We start from the raw sequence: 12,677 nt of genomic DNA, 5'->3' as shown, positions 1-12,677 counted from the left end.
TTCCTGGGTTATTAATGTTGCTGCACTCAGCTGTTGATACTAGTTATTCTTTCCTGGGTTATTAATGTTGCTGCACTCAGCTGTTGATACTAGTTTTTCTTTGGAGCACTTATATGTATGGCACATGGCCTCTCATCTTCTAGTGGGCCAGATTAGGTGGGCTTCTCTACAAAGTGATATCAGGCCAGATCACTTCCTCAGGTTCTGCCCATATCACTTGTGGCATCATCTGTAGTCTTCATATATTGGGAAACTATTTTTCTGTGTTTCCATATTGAAAAGGGTCAAGTGACCTTGAGCTATGAGACTCAAGGTGTATTCTTTTTGTCAGAGCTAGCCAAAAGGGAAGCCTGAATTCAAGGGGGTGAACCTTACTGCAAGAAACTATAGTTTCTTTAGTCCACTATGGAAACATTTTACGATTTCTTTGCATAGTTGGATATGGAGAGACATGAATTTAGAAATAATGTAATCTGAGTTACTAGTACTTTATCTGGCTAAAGTCAGCATTTACTTTCAATATGTTAGCTAAGGGCATTTCTTAAATGGTTTTTGTTAATAAGTAAGCAAGAAAAAGAAAACTTGAGCCAGACGTGGTTGCGCATGCCTTTAATTCCAGCACTTGGGAGGCAGAGGCAGGTGGATTTCTGAGTTCGAGGCCAGCCTGGCCTACAGAGTGAGTTCCAGGACAGCCAGGGCTATACAGAGAAACCCTGTCTCGAAACCTCCCCCATCCCCACAAAAAAAAAAGAAAAGAAAAGAAAAGAAAAGTTAAGACAGAAATCTGATCTATTACCAGTAGATAAACTAAAACTAACTGTATACTTGATGGGATTTCTGCAAATTCTCTTCTCATTTCCAGGAGCATAAAGTGTTACTCACAGGGACACCATTACAAAATACTGTAGAAGAACTATTCAGTCTACTTCATTTCTTGGAACCTTCTCAGTTCCCCTCAGAATCAGAATTCCTTAAGGATTTTGGGGATCTGAAGACCGAGGAGCAGGTAAGCCCCTGTCTGATGAGCTATGATTACCTTGTGACATTATCTGTAGTCTTGAGAGAGTGGGAAATGATTTTTTTGTGTTTCCATATATCTTATTTGTTTCTTTTTCTCTTTATGATACGATGTAAAGTGAGTGATTTTTTTTTTTCCTCTTTATAATGAACCACAGGTTCAAAAGCTTCAGGCCATTCTAAAGCCAATGATGCTGAGGAGACTCAAAGAGGATGTTGAAAAAAATTTGGCTCCCAAACAGGAAACTATTATTGAAGTAGAGCTAACCAATATCCAGAAGAAATATTACAGAGCTATTTTAGAGAAGAATTTCTCCTTCCTTTCCAAAGGGGCAGGTCATACCAATATGCCTAATCTACTGAACACAATGATGGAGTTACGCAAGTGCTGCAACCACCCATACCTCATCAATGGTGAGGGGATTTAAAGCCTTAAAAAGAGCAGTATGTTGACTAAACCCTAACTGGGAATATGGCGCAGTGGCTTAGGAAAGGATTGTGTGTGTGTGTGTGTGTAAGAGTGCTACAGCACACGTGGAGTTGAGAGGACAGCGTTGTAAGTCTGTTCTCCTCCCACTTTCCTGTGGGTTATAGGGATCAGACTCTGGTTGCCAGGTTTACACAGCAAGCACCTTTACCTATTGAGCTATCTTGCCAACCACCCTCTCTTAACACTTCTGTTTCCTTGGTTTTACATAGTCCCTCAAATTGATTTTCTATGTACAATTTCATGAGGAAGAACTCAAGTTATTCTTTGTTCTGGGTAAAATTTCTTGTACTTCATTTTGGATTTGGGGTAGGGGAACAGGTATGTTCCATTTTAGTTCTTGTCCGTGTTACTTATGTGTTCTTAAAATTCAGTTACTCAGGAAAGCCCTGCCTTAGAATGTATAGAATGTATAGAAAAGTAGGAGATTAGTTTGGATATTTCCTGCTGCACTTTTTGTAAGAAATGTTGATATTATTGTTAAAAGAAGATGGACAAGAACATTTGCTGCACAAGCATCAGGACCTGAATTTGAATTCCCAGTACCCATATGAAAAATTGGGCATGGCCGCTCACATCTTAAATGCCTCTTGGGGTAGAAATAAGAGGACTTCTGGGTGTGTTAGGAGCTGGCCTAGCTCCAGGTTGTTTCATATGAGACCCTCTGTCAGTAGAAGGTGACAAAGGATGGTAGAGCAGAACACCTGACATCCTAGTTTGACTTCCTAGTGAACTTGGGCATGCTCCTGGGCTCAAATTCACATGGGAATGCAAGTGCTGGTATGCATGCATTTGTGTCTAGAGAGGGAGGAAGGAAGGAAAGGTAAAAGATCATACTACTTAGGTGAGTATGGTGGCATACACCTTTAATCCCAGCACTCCAGAGGCAGAGGCAGGCAGATTACTGAGAGTTTTGAGGCCAGCCTGGTCTACAAAGTGAGTTCCAGGATAGCCAGGGCCACACAGAGAAACCCTGCTGTGGAAGAGGGGGACAACTAAAAAGAGATCATGAGTCTTTTGACTATTTACTTCAAGCCACTAGCTTAACTAAGACTATGTTTTTACTTATCCCCAACATTAACTTTGTCTATTTTGTTTGCAGGTGCAGAAGAGAAAATCCTGATGGAATTTCGGGAAGCTTGCCATATTATACCTCAAGATTTCCACCTGCAGGCTATGGTTCGGTCAGCTGGCAAGTTAGTTCTTATTGACAAGTTACTTCCAAAGCTTAAAGCTGGTGGCCATAAAGTTCTGATCTTCTCCCAGATGGTACGCTGTCTAGATATTTTGGAGGATTATCTGATCCAGAGGAGGTAGGAAGGAATCATTCTAAAATGTTTTGTGGTTATTATAACTTTCATAAAGTTTCAAGCATTGTTGTGGTATATCTCAGTGGTAGAATGTTTGCTTGGTACATGCAGGATCTTCTACTTAGCCACTTTTACCCCTTATGACACCCTGCCCCATTTCAACAGGTACTTATATGAACGTATTGATGGGCGAGTTAGAGGCAACCTTCGACAAGCTGCTATCGACCGCTTTAGCAAGCCTGACTCAGACCGCTTTGTCTTCTTGCTATGTACCCGTGCTGGTGGACTTGGTATTAATCTTACAGCTGCTGATACCTGTATTATCTTTGATTCAGACTGGAATCCACAGAATGACCTGCAGGTAAAGGAAATTATTCTCTTACCAACTACCTGCCTAATCCAAGAGGTTTTTTTAATAAGATCATGATCTTAGAACCCTCCTTCTTCCAAGGAAGAGGAAATTGTTGACCTAAAGGTGGCAGCGAGGTCAGGAGTCCACTAACATGGTTTAAGAACCTGTAAAGGTGATGGTGGTGTATGCCGTGGGCAGATCTCTGAGTTTAAGGCCAGCCCAGACTACAGAGCGAGTTCTAAGACTATTACACTACACGGAGAAACCCTGTCTTGAACAACAACAACAAACCTAATACTAATGTATTAGGCCTTGGAGTCTTTTGTTTGTTTCAGCTACTCAGTTCTGCTTCTTTGGCACAAAACCAGCAATGGACAACATGTAAATGAATCAGTCTGTGGTTGAAATAAATTTCATTTATAGAAAAAGATAAACATCCAAGCTAGTTTGCTGACTCTAGTCCACAAGATGTGGCAGAAATTTCTTTTTGAAATTGATTGGTTTTGAGTGTTTGAGAGTGAGACTTAATATTATATATCTCTTTGTTCTCTGTTTAACCAGGCCCAAGCACGTTGTCATCGAATTGGACAGAGCAAAGCTGTGAAGGTGTACCGACTCATCACTCGTAATTCCTATGAGAGAGAGATGTTTGATAAAGCTAGCCTCAAGTTGGGATTGGATAAAGCTGTGCTTCAGTCCATGAGTGGTCGGGATGGCAACATTACTGGAGTGAGTCTGTAGATAAGTTGCTGATGGTTCATAAGAGGAGAAAAAAAGCAATTACTTAAGAATTATTATTGGAAGCCTGGCAGTGGTGGTGCACACCTTTAATCTCAGCACTTGAGAGGCAGAGGCAGGTGGATTTCTGAGTTCGAGGCCAGCCTAGTCTACATAGTGAGTTCCAGGACAGTCAGGGCTACACAGAGAAGCCCTGTCTAAAAAAAAAAAAAAAAAAAAAGAATTATTATTGGATGTATGCTTGTGCACGTGTGAGTGAGTTCTGGAGATGGAATTCAGTCTCCAGGCTTGCATTGCAATCAGCTTCACCTGCTGAGGCATCTTGCCAGCCTAAATGCAATTTTTGCACAAAAATGTCATTACCTTGTTTAGATTATCGATAATTGTACTGATGATTATTTCTTACAGTACAATTAAATGTCAACAAGACTTTATTCTTTTTGTAAGATTTTTATCTTGGGCTGGTGAGATGGCTCAGTGGGTAAGAGCACCCGACTGCTCTTCTGAAGGTCCAGAGTTCAAATCCCAGCAACCACATGGTGGCTCACAACCATCCGCAACGAGATCTGGCGCCCTCTTCTGGAGTGTCTGAAGACAGCTACAGTGTACTTACATATAATAAATAAATCAATCTAAAAAAAAAATAAATTAAAGTCTTTAAAAAAAAAAGATTTTTATCTTTGACCTAAATTTTATAGATTCAACAGTTCTCCAAGAAAGAGATTGAAGATCTCCTAAGGAAAGGTGCATATGCGGCCATAATGGAGGAAGACGATGAGGGTTCTAAGTTTTGTGAAGAGGACATAGATCAGATCTTACTGAGACGGACCACAACCATCACTATTGAGTCTGAAGGGAAAGGGTCTACTTTTGCCAAGGTACGTTCTGTGTTAGACCCTACGTGGGCAGCCAGAGATGAAGACAGCAGTCTCCAAGACTGAAACATTTTAAAACACTTGTTAATTTCCCAGTGTGTATAAAAGCATTGTAAGCTAATTTTATTCTATATTTGTTTCTCCCTAGGCAAGCTTTGTTGCTTCTGAAAATAGGACAGATATTTCCCTAGATGATCCAAACTTTTGGCAAAAATGGGCCAAAAAGGCAGACCTAGACATGGATCTGCTGAATAGTAAGGTGAGCTTACCTTTCCTTTGAGGGGAGGTGATATAGAAGACAAAAGAACTTGCACTCTTGAGCTGTTCCAATTCTTTAATGCTAACTGAAGCTTAGGGTGCAGTATTATACGAAAAGGTTTTGGACATTTTTCTCTACCTTGGAGCCCTCTAAAAATACTTAGATGTTGTCCAGGTGATGGTGGCACACGTCTTTAATCCCAGCACCCAGGAGGCAGAGGCAGGCTAATCTCTGAGTTCCAGGACAGCCAAGGCTACACACCGAGAAACCCTGTCTGAACTTCTATGTTGTCTTATGTTATAAGACATACATATGTTATGTTCTATTGCTGTGAAGAAATACCATGACCACAGTAACTCTTATAATGGAAAGTATTTAATTGATGCTTGCTTACAGTTTCAGAGGTTTAGTCCATTATTATCATGGCCAGAAGCATGGTGGTAAGCAGGCAAACATGGTAGCTCAAGAGTTCTTCATCTGGATCCAAAGGCAGCAGGAAAAGAGAGACACTTGACCTAGCTTAAAGCTCTTAACTATCACGCTCATCACAAGTGACACATTTCCTCCAACAAGGCCACATGTCCTTATACTTTCTGATAGTGCCAGTTCTCAGTGACAAAGCATTCAAAGCTATGATCCACAGATGTCCACCGCTTTTTCTTCCTGAGCCTTATAGATTGTTTTACATTCTCTAAAAATCTGAGTACTTTGGTAACGTATTCAAGATTACGTCATATGAGCATATCATAGTTATATGTCCTTTTTCTATATAGAATAACTTAGTGATCGACACACCTCGAGTTCGGAAACAGACTCGACACTTCAGCACTTTGAAAGATGATGACCTGGTTGAGTTTTCTGATTTGGAAAGTGAAGATGATGAACGGCCACGTTCCCGAAGACATGACCGGCACCACACCTATGGGCGTACTGACTGCTTTCGGGTAGAAAAGCATCTCCTGGTATATGGGTAAGAATGCAGCTCTTTGTGAGTAGTAGGGCATGTGCATGCTGACTGACTTTCATCATGCACAACGTAGCCAAGAAGCACCACATGAAAGACACTTGGCCTGTGACGGAGCTTCTGTTTATTTTCTACTCTTGGAGGAGATGGCAATTCTGGGAGCCAGGGAAACAAATATCACTGAATTCGAATGTCCCCCAAAATATTTGTGTTGCTTGCTTTTCCTGTTTTGTTAGTTGGGGACGTTGGAGAGATATTTTGTCTCACGGACGATTTAAGCGGCGCATGACTGAAAGAGATGTGGAGACAATATGCCGTGCCATCCTTGTGTACTGTCTTCTACACTACCGTGGGGATGAAAACATCAAAAGCTTCATTTGGGACTTGATTAGCCCTGCTGAAAATGGCAAGACAAAAGAATTGCAGAATCATTCAGGTAATTATCAACTCCCACCTTTTCATCTCTCCACAGGTTATCTAGTCGTTTTCAGGTGTCAGGGTTTTTCTCAATCCAAGTCTTCCGTGTCTCCCCTTTCCCAGGTCTGTCTATCCCTGTGCCCCGTGGGCGTAAGGGGAAAAAAGTCAAGTCACAAAGTACTTTTGACATTCATAAGGCAGACTGGATTCGGAAATACAACCCTGATACTCTGTTCCAAGATGAGAGTTATAAGAAGCATTTGAAACATCAGTGTAACAAGTAAGAATGCTATTCAGATGAGTCCCCATGAAGGCTTGCTACACTGTTGCTAAGGTATCTCTGTCTCTTCCTTCAGGGTACTGTTGAGAGTCCGGATGCTGTACTACCTGAGACAGGAGGTTATTGGAGACCAAGCAGAGAAAGTGTTAGGAGGTGCCATAGCCAGGTAGTGTTCCTTTCATTATTTACTACACATTCATTCATCTGTCTGTCTGTTGTTTTGTGTTGTGGGAGGACAGGGACACGCACAGCATGCATGTGACACTCATAGGGAAAGTTGCTAGGGTAGTTTCTCTCCTGGGTGGCTTCCAGGGACTGAACGCGGGTTGTTGGTCCTGGTTGCAAAGTGCCTTTACATACTGAGCCACTTCGCCAGCCTCGCTTTGTATTTATTCGTTCTTGCATTGTGTTTCCTTCCTTACTCCAGGAGTGGCTGATTGGCTTACTTCTCTCTATACTGTCTTTGAGATATCTGATAATTAAAGTCTCTATGCCAGGCCTTTTTCCTACATTTAGCACTAGTTCGTGGAAATGTGGCAGAATCATAAGCATTTGAAGTACTGTATAAAACAAGCGACCTTTAACTGTCTTTTGAATGGCTATCACTTCTTATCTCTCACGGTGTTTACTGCCTTACACATGTAGTGAGATTGACATATGGTTCCCAGTGGTGGACCAGCTGGAGGCTCCTACAGCTTGGTGGGATACTGAGGCTGACAAGTCCCTGCTCATTGGCGTCTTTAAGCATGGTAGGCACCTTCTCCCATACTGTTTTTGTATTGAAGATGTATGATAAGCGATAATACATTTAACAAAATGTTTGTAGTGAATTCATCACCAGAAATTTTATGTTAAATAAGAAACTGGTTCTTAAATGCCTGTAGCAAACTACTTAGTTCTATAATCAAATGTTTAAGGAATTCCAGATGGACAGCTAAATCAAAGGCAGGAAGCCTTTGTCTGTCCTCAACCATGGTTACTATGTTACCTCCCTATGTATTATGGGATCTACATTAAGACTCTGCAAGTCAGAAGAAGTAATATATGTCAAGACCTGTTAATAACCATACTTAACTCCAGTGACTTTTCTTAAGGCGTGCTCAAAATGTCTCACTTGTCTAAAGGTTTAGTGGTCTGAAGTTGCAGGGAGTACTAATTTCTTAGTAGTTTTTGCCTAATTGGAAATTCCAGGCATTAAAGTCAGTGAATATTAGCTTTATCCTTTGATGTATTTGAATGTACTTCCTGAAATAAAGGTATTTATTTACCTGTTCTTGAGAAATCTAATGGGTGGTGCACACCAGCACTGGGATACAGACACAGGCAGATCTCATGTGTTCCAGGCATCTGGGGCTACATAAACTGACCCTATGACAAAAAAGAAGAAAAAGAAAGAGTGGGCATCAGTTTACTAGTAACACACAGACATTTTAAGAGAGATCACTATAAACACACTGAGTTTCTTTACTTTCAAATATATTTCTTGTTCTTCATTGGAGAGTGTGTGACACAACCCATGGGTCACTAAGCTATTAGTTTCTTCATCTCTGTACTAAGAATGATGATCTAAGCCGGGCATGGTGGCGCATGCCTTTAATTCCAGCACTCCAGACGCAGAGGCAGGCGGATTTCTGAGTTCCAGGACAGCCAGGGCTACACAGAGTAACCCTGTCTCGGAAAAAAAAAAAAATGATGATCTAAATGACTATCATTTAAATAACTATATAGACCAGTCACCTTAAAATGAGCTATTGATTAAATTATTGTCAATCACTACATGAAAGCTAAAAAGTATATACAGTACTAGTAACATTTATCCAAATTATATTTTTTATTATGAGCAAGGTAGCCCATATAATCTAATGACTCTAACAGTACATAAAAAAAGCACAGACAAAATAAATCTGACTTTCTTTAATCTATGGCCCTTGTTCTTTTAGGCTATGAGAAATACAATACCATGAGGGCAGACCCTGCCTTGTGCTTCCTAGAAAAGGCTGGCAGGCCAGATGACAAAGCCATCGCAGCAGAACATAGAGTGTTGGATAACTTCTCCGACCTGGTAGAAGGGTAAGCATGGGTTACCTTTCTTCACCTCTGTATCTGCTCTGGGTTGCTTGTTCTGATATTACATAACTCTAGCCTTGACTGATGGTAGGATTCCGTTTTGTTTTGTTTTGTTTTGTTTGTGTTTGTGGACAGGGTCTCACAGAGTTCCGGGTCTCTGGCTGTCTGTAACCTGCTTTGTAGACCAGGCTAACCTGAAACTCAGAGATTTACGTACTCTGCATCCTGAGTTCTGGGATTAAAGGCATGTGTCACTGTGCCTGGCCCATTACTAGGATTCTTACTGGTGATTGTTTCTCTGTGTGATAAATTCTTACTCAAGAATAGGGACAACGGATTAGAGTTCAGATACTGGCCTAAATCACACATTGCTATAACTGCAGGTGAAGTTGTGTGTTATTCCCAGAGGGTTTATACAGTGATCTCTGTATAGCTATGTAGTGTAGTAACTGGGAAGAGAAACTAATTCTGTTAAAAAAATAATAGACCACAGTTTTCCTAGGTTACTTATGTGGCAGAGCTTTAGACAGTTTCAGCCCTGCCTTGCCACTTCCCTATGGCATCTGACACATAAAAGTACTCATTTTGCCTGTGACTGTGTCCCGATGATGAGCTGCCATGCTAATACTGAGTCACCAGGCAGGGCAGTATTGTCCTGGTTTGGGTGCCAGTGAGTTTAACAAAACTTCTCACGTGGAGACCTGAGGGACATTGTGCAATGATGAGTTTTGTTTAAGACTAAATTTTGGCATGACCAAGACTGTTGCTCACATCTTTACTTTGGTTGGTATAGGACCAGAAAAAGAAATGTATTCATTGCAAATCATTCTGTAGCCCTCCTGCTTACAAAGCAAAGTAGAGAAAATTAATACATTTAAAGAAATATGAATAGGTATGGCAGGGTGGGGAGATGGTGTCTTAGTTGGTGTGATGAAACACCATGACCAAAAGCAACTTAGGAAAGGGTTTATTTTATTTTACACACAGTTCCATGTAATAGTTATCATCAAAAGCTCTGAAGGCAGGAACTCAAGCAGGACAAGAACCTAGAGGCAGTCCACCCAGAGTGGACTTGGCCCTCTCCCATCTTCACTACCTTAAAGAAATGCCCTACAGAGCCAGGCAGTGGTGGTGCATGCCTTTAATCCCAGCACTTGGGAGGCAGAGGCAGGCAGATTTCTGAGTTCGAGGCCAGCCTGGTCTACAGAGTGAGTTCCAGGACAACCAGNGCTATACANAGAAACCCTTTCTCAAAAAAAAAAAAAAACCAAAAAAGAAAAAAAGAAAAAGAAATGCCCTACAGGCTTGCCTACGGTCCAGTCTTATGGAGGCATTTTCTCCACTGAAGTTCCCTCGGCTCAGATGATTCTAGCTTCTGTCAAGCTGATATAAAACTAGCCAGCACAGATGACTCAGTAATTAAGAGCACTTTCTGATCTTCTGGAGGACCCAGTTTTAGTTTCCAGTACTCACATGGTAGGTCATAGTTGCCTATAGCTCCATTTTACATCCTTCCCAACAACAGGCATTCACATGGTGCACAAACATTCATTCAGGTACTCACACATACACATAGAATAATTCTTTAAGAGGGGGAGAAAGGCTGAAAAGATGACTCAGCAGTTAAAAACATTGGCTACCAGAGGACCCAGGTTCAGTTTCCAATACCTAGATGAGACCTCACAACTGTTTGTAACTCCAGTTTCAGGGGATCTGACAGTCTCACACCAATGCACATAAAATTAAATTAAAAACACATATACCATGCAAAATTAATAAATGGCAAATAGTTGAGAGGGAGGGAAAAAGTAATTAAACAATAAAAGGGGCAGTGTGTGGATTAGAGTGTTTGACTTCCTACTAGCAATGATGGCATGTACCTATAGTCCAGGTAGTCTGGAGGCTCAAATCATAAAGATTATTTGAGCCTGTCTGTTGAAGACTAGTCTTAGCAACCATTATGTAAGATTTTGTCCCAAAAAGTTAGTGTTCTTAGATGCTGAGCCTAAGAACACTAGTGGCTCTTCAAGAGGATCCAGATGCAGTTCCCAGGACCCCATGGTAACTACCATATGTAACTCCTCACATAGTAGTACACAGGCGTGTATGCAGTCAGAACACCTATCTATACACATAAAAACTTATTTTAAAAAATAGTTAAAAGTTTTGTTTGTCCAAGTCAGGCAGTTTTGATAAATACTTTGTCAATTTCTAATTATTTGTTGTTCCCTAGGAGAGGTTCTAAACATAAGTACAGTTTTGAAGCTTGCCCGCCCCCATTCTTTAAAGCATGAAACTAAAGAGTCTTCTTTGTTGGATTGGATGCTTGGCCAGATCTCCTAGTGATAGAACATAGATTATCTTTTTCTTTGTTTCTGGATACTTCTAGGATTGACTTTGATAAGGATTGTGAAGACCCTGAATATAAACCCCTCCAGGGTCCTCCGAAGGACCCAGATGATGAGGTAAGAATTTGTTTTGAGACTAGCTTTTATCTATTAATAAATCTTTTTATCATATCCCACTCTCTGTACCTTGAAGTATATTATTCTAATTATACTAATACATGTGTATATGGAAAATACATAAACTATGAGAATGTAAACTACAGGGGCTGGGGAGATGGTTCAGTGATTAAAGAGCTCTGACTGTTCTTCTAGAGGACCCAGGTTTGATTCTCAGAACCCGCATGCAGCTCATACCTGACTGTAACTACAGTTCCAGGAGATATGATGCCCTCTTCTGGTCTCCACGGGCACCAGGCACAATGTAGTGTACAGACTTACTAGCAGACAAACACCCATACACTTAAGAATAAATTCATCTTAAGACAACAAAAGAATGTAAAATATTAGTGACAAGGATTATGGTGCTGTCCGTAGGGCATGGCTAAACTGGTTTATGGAGGAGAGGGGCACTGGAAAGGTTGTCGGCAGATGTTATCTGTCGAATCCCTAAGAACTCACGGCTCAGGTTCTGCTTGTTCTGTTCTTCAGTTGCTTTCTAAGTGTTTGAGAGTTCCTTTCATTAGAAACTTTTCTTATCCCTTGGTGCCCCAGAAGGACATACAGCAGAAAGTGATTTCAGAGTGCCAACTTCTCCCCTTTCACTCCCCCTCCATCCTGTGGGGTGGATCTCCTTCTCTAGGGTGATCCCTTGATGATGATGGATGAGGAGATCTCAGTCATCGACGGAGAGGAAGGTAAATGATAGATCACACAGTGTACCTTTTAAGGGTTAGGTTGGGGGGTCATTGACTATGAAGTATGTCCTATTCTGGGATATCTAAACTCTTCTTTCTATACTTCCTTCTTCATTCTACTTTCTTCCCACAGCCCAGGTGACTCAACAGCCAGGGCATTTATTCTGGCCTCCAGGCTCCGCCCTCACAGCTAGGCTTCGCCGCCTAGTAACAGCCTATCAACGCAGCTACAAGAGAGAACAAATGAAGATGGAGGCTGCGGAACGTGGGGACCGGAGACGCCGACGATGTGAAGCGGCCTTTAAGCTCAAAGAAATCGCAAGGAGGGAAAAACAACAACGGTAAGTGGTATAGCAAGGAGTTTGTCATAAGCTATGGGTCCTGTAGTGAGAGAGCATAGGAGGGTGATTTTCTTGAAATTCTCACAGATGGAACAGGAACATGTTGACTGCCTTCATCTCTACCTAGTACTTAAGAACTTTGCTGTGGGCTAGGGATATTACAGCTCAGTGGCACACCATGGAAAGGAAGGTCTTGGGCTCAGAAATCCCTGCTACTGACATAAAAACAAAGGAAAAAAAAAAAAAAACAATTTGCTTAGGTTCAACAGCCAAGACAATATGAAGATGCCTGTGTAGATATTCTTTAAAATCTCTTTATTTGTGCCTGTGTGTGTGTGTGTGTGTGTGTGTGTGTGTGTGTGTGTGTG

General features: G+C 41.3%; 1 protein-coding gene and 1 non-coding gene across 5 annotated transcripts in view; both read left to right on the top strand.

The window, feature by feature from the left end:
* Chd8 (chromodomain helicase DNA binding protein 8) overlaps positions 1–12,677 on the top strand; it is a 61,037-nt gene that overhangs the window by 39,542 nt on the left and 8,818 nt on the right. For 3 of the 4 annotated variants that reach the window (XM_021181311.2, XM_029469309.1, XM_029469310.1), the window contains exons 15-30: positions 863–1,006; positions 1,176–1,431; positions 2,607–2,817; positions 2,980–3,175; positions 3,728–3,895; positions 4,603–4,782; positions 4,928–5,038; positions 5,812–6,008; positions 6,239–6,438; positions 6,519–6,699; positions 6,776–6,865; positions 7,345–7,448; positions 8,640–8,769; positions 11,156–11,231; positions 11,914–11,968; positions 12,102–12,309. In XM_021181311.2, the coding sequence (XP_021036970.1) occupies positions 863–1,006; positions 1,176–1,431; positions 2,607–2,817; positions 2,980–3,175; positions 3,728–3,895; positions 4,603–4,782; positions 4,928–5,038; positions 5,812–6,008; positions 6,239–6,438; positions 6,519–6,699; positions 6,776–6,865; positions 7,345–7,448; positions 8,640–8,769; positions 11,156–11,231; positions 11,914–11,968; positions 12,102–12,309 (2,507 nt within the window). The remainder of the gene's footprint in view (positions 1–862; positions 1,007–1,175; positions 1,432–2,606; positions 2,818–2,979; positions 3,176–3,727; positions 3,896–4,602; positions 4,783–4,927; positions 5,039–5,811; positions 6,009–6,238; positions 6,439–6,518; positions 6,700–6,775; positions 6,866–7,344; positions 7,449–8,639; positions 8,770–11,155; positions 11,232–11,913; positions 11,969–12,101; positions 12,310–12,677) is intronic. The other variant, XM_021181312.2, reaches the window with a different exon arrangement.
* On the top strand, positions 9,367–9,476 carry LOC115029284. The gene has a single exon (XR_003834860.1). It is a non-coding gene; the product is annotated as a small nucleolar RNA U6-53/MBII-28 (small nucleolar RNA).

This window comes from Mus caroli, chromosome 14 (assembly GCF_900094665.2).
Source record: "Mus caroli chromosome 14, CAROLI_EIJ_v1.1, whole genome shotgun sequence".
In the NCBI taxonomy this organism is placed as follows: Eukaryota; Metazoa; Chordata; class Mammalia; order Rodentia; family Muridae; genus Mus; species Mus caroli.
Note: the sequence above shows the minus strand (reverse complement) of the source record. Positions and strands in the feature narration are given on the sequence as shown.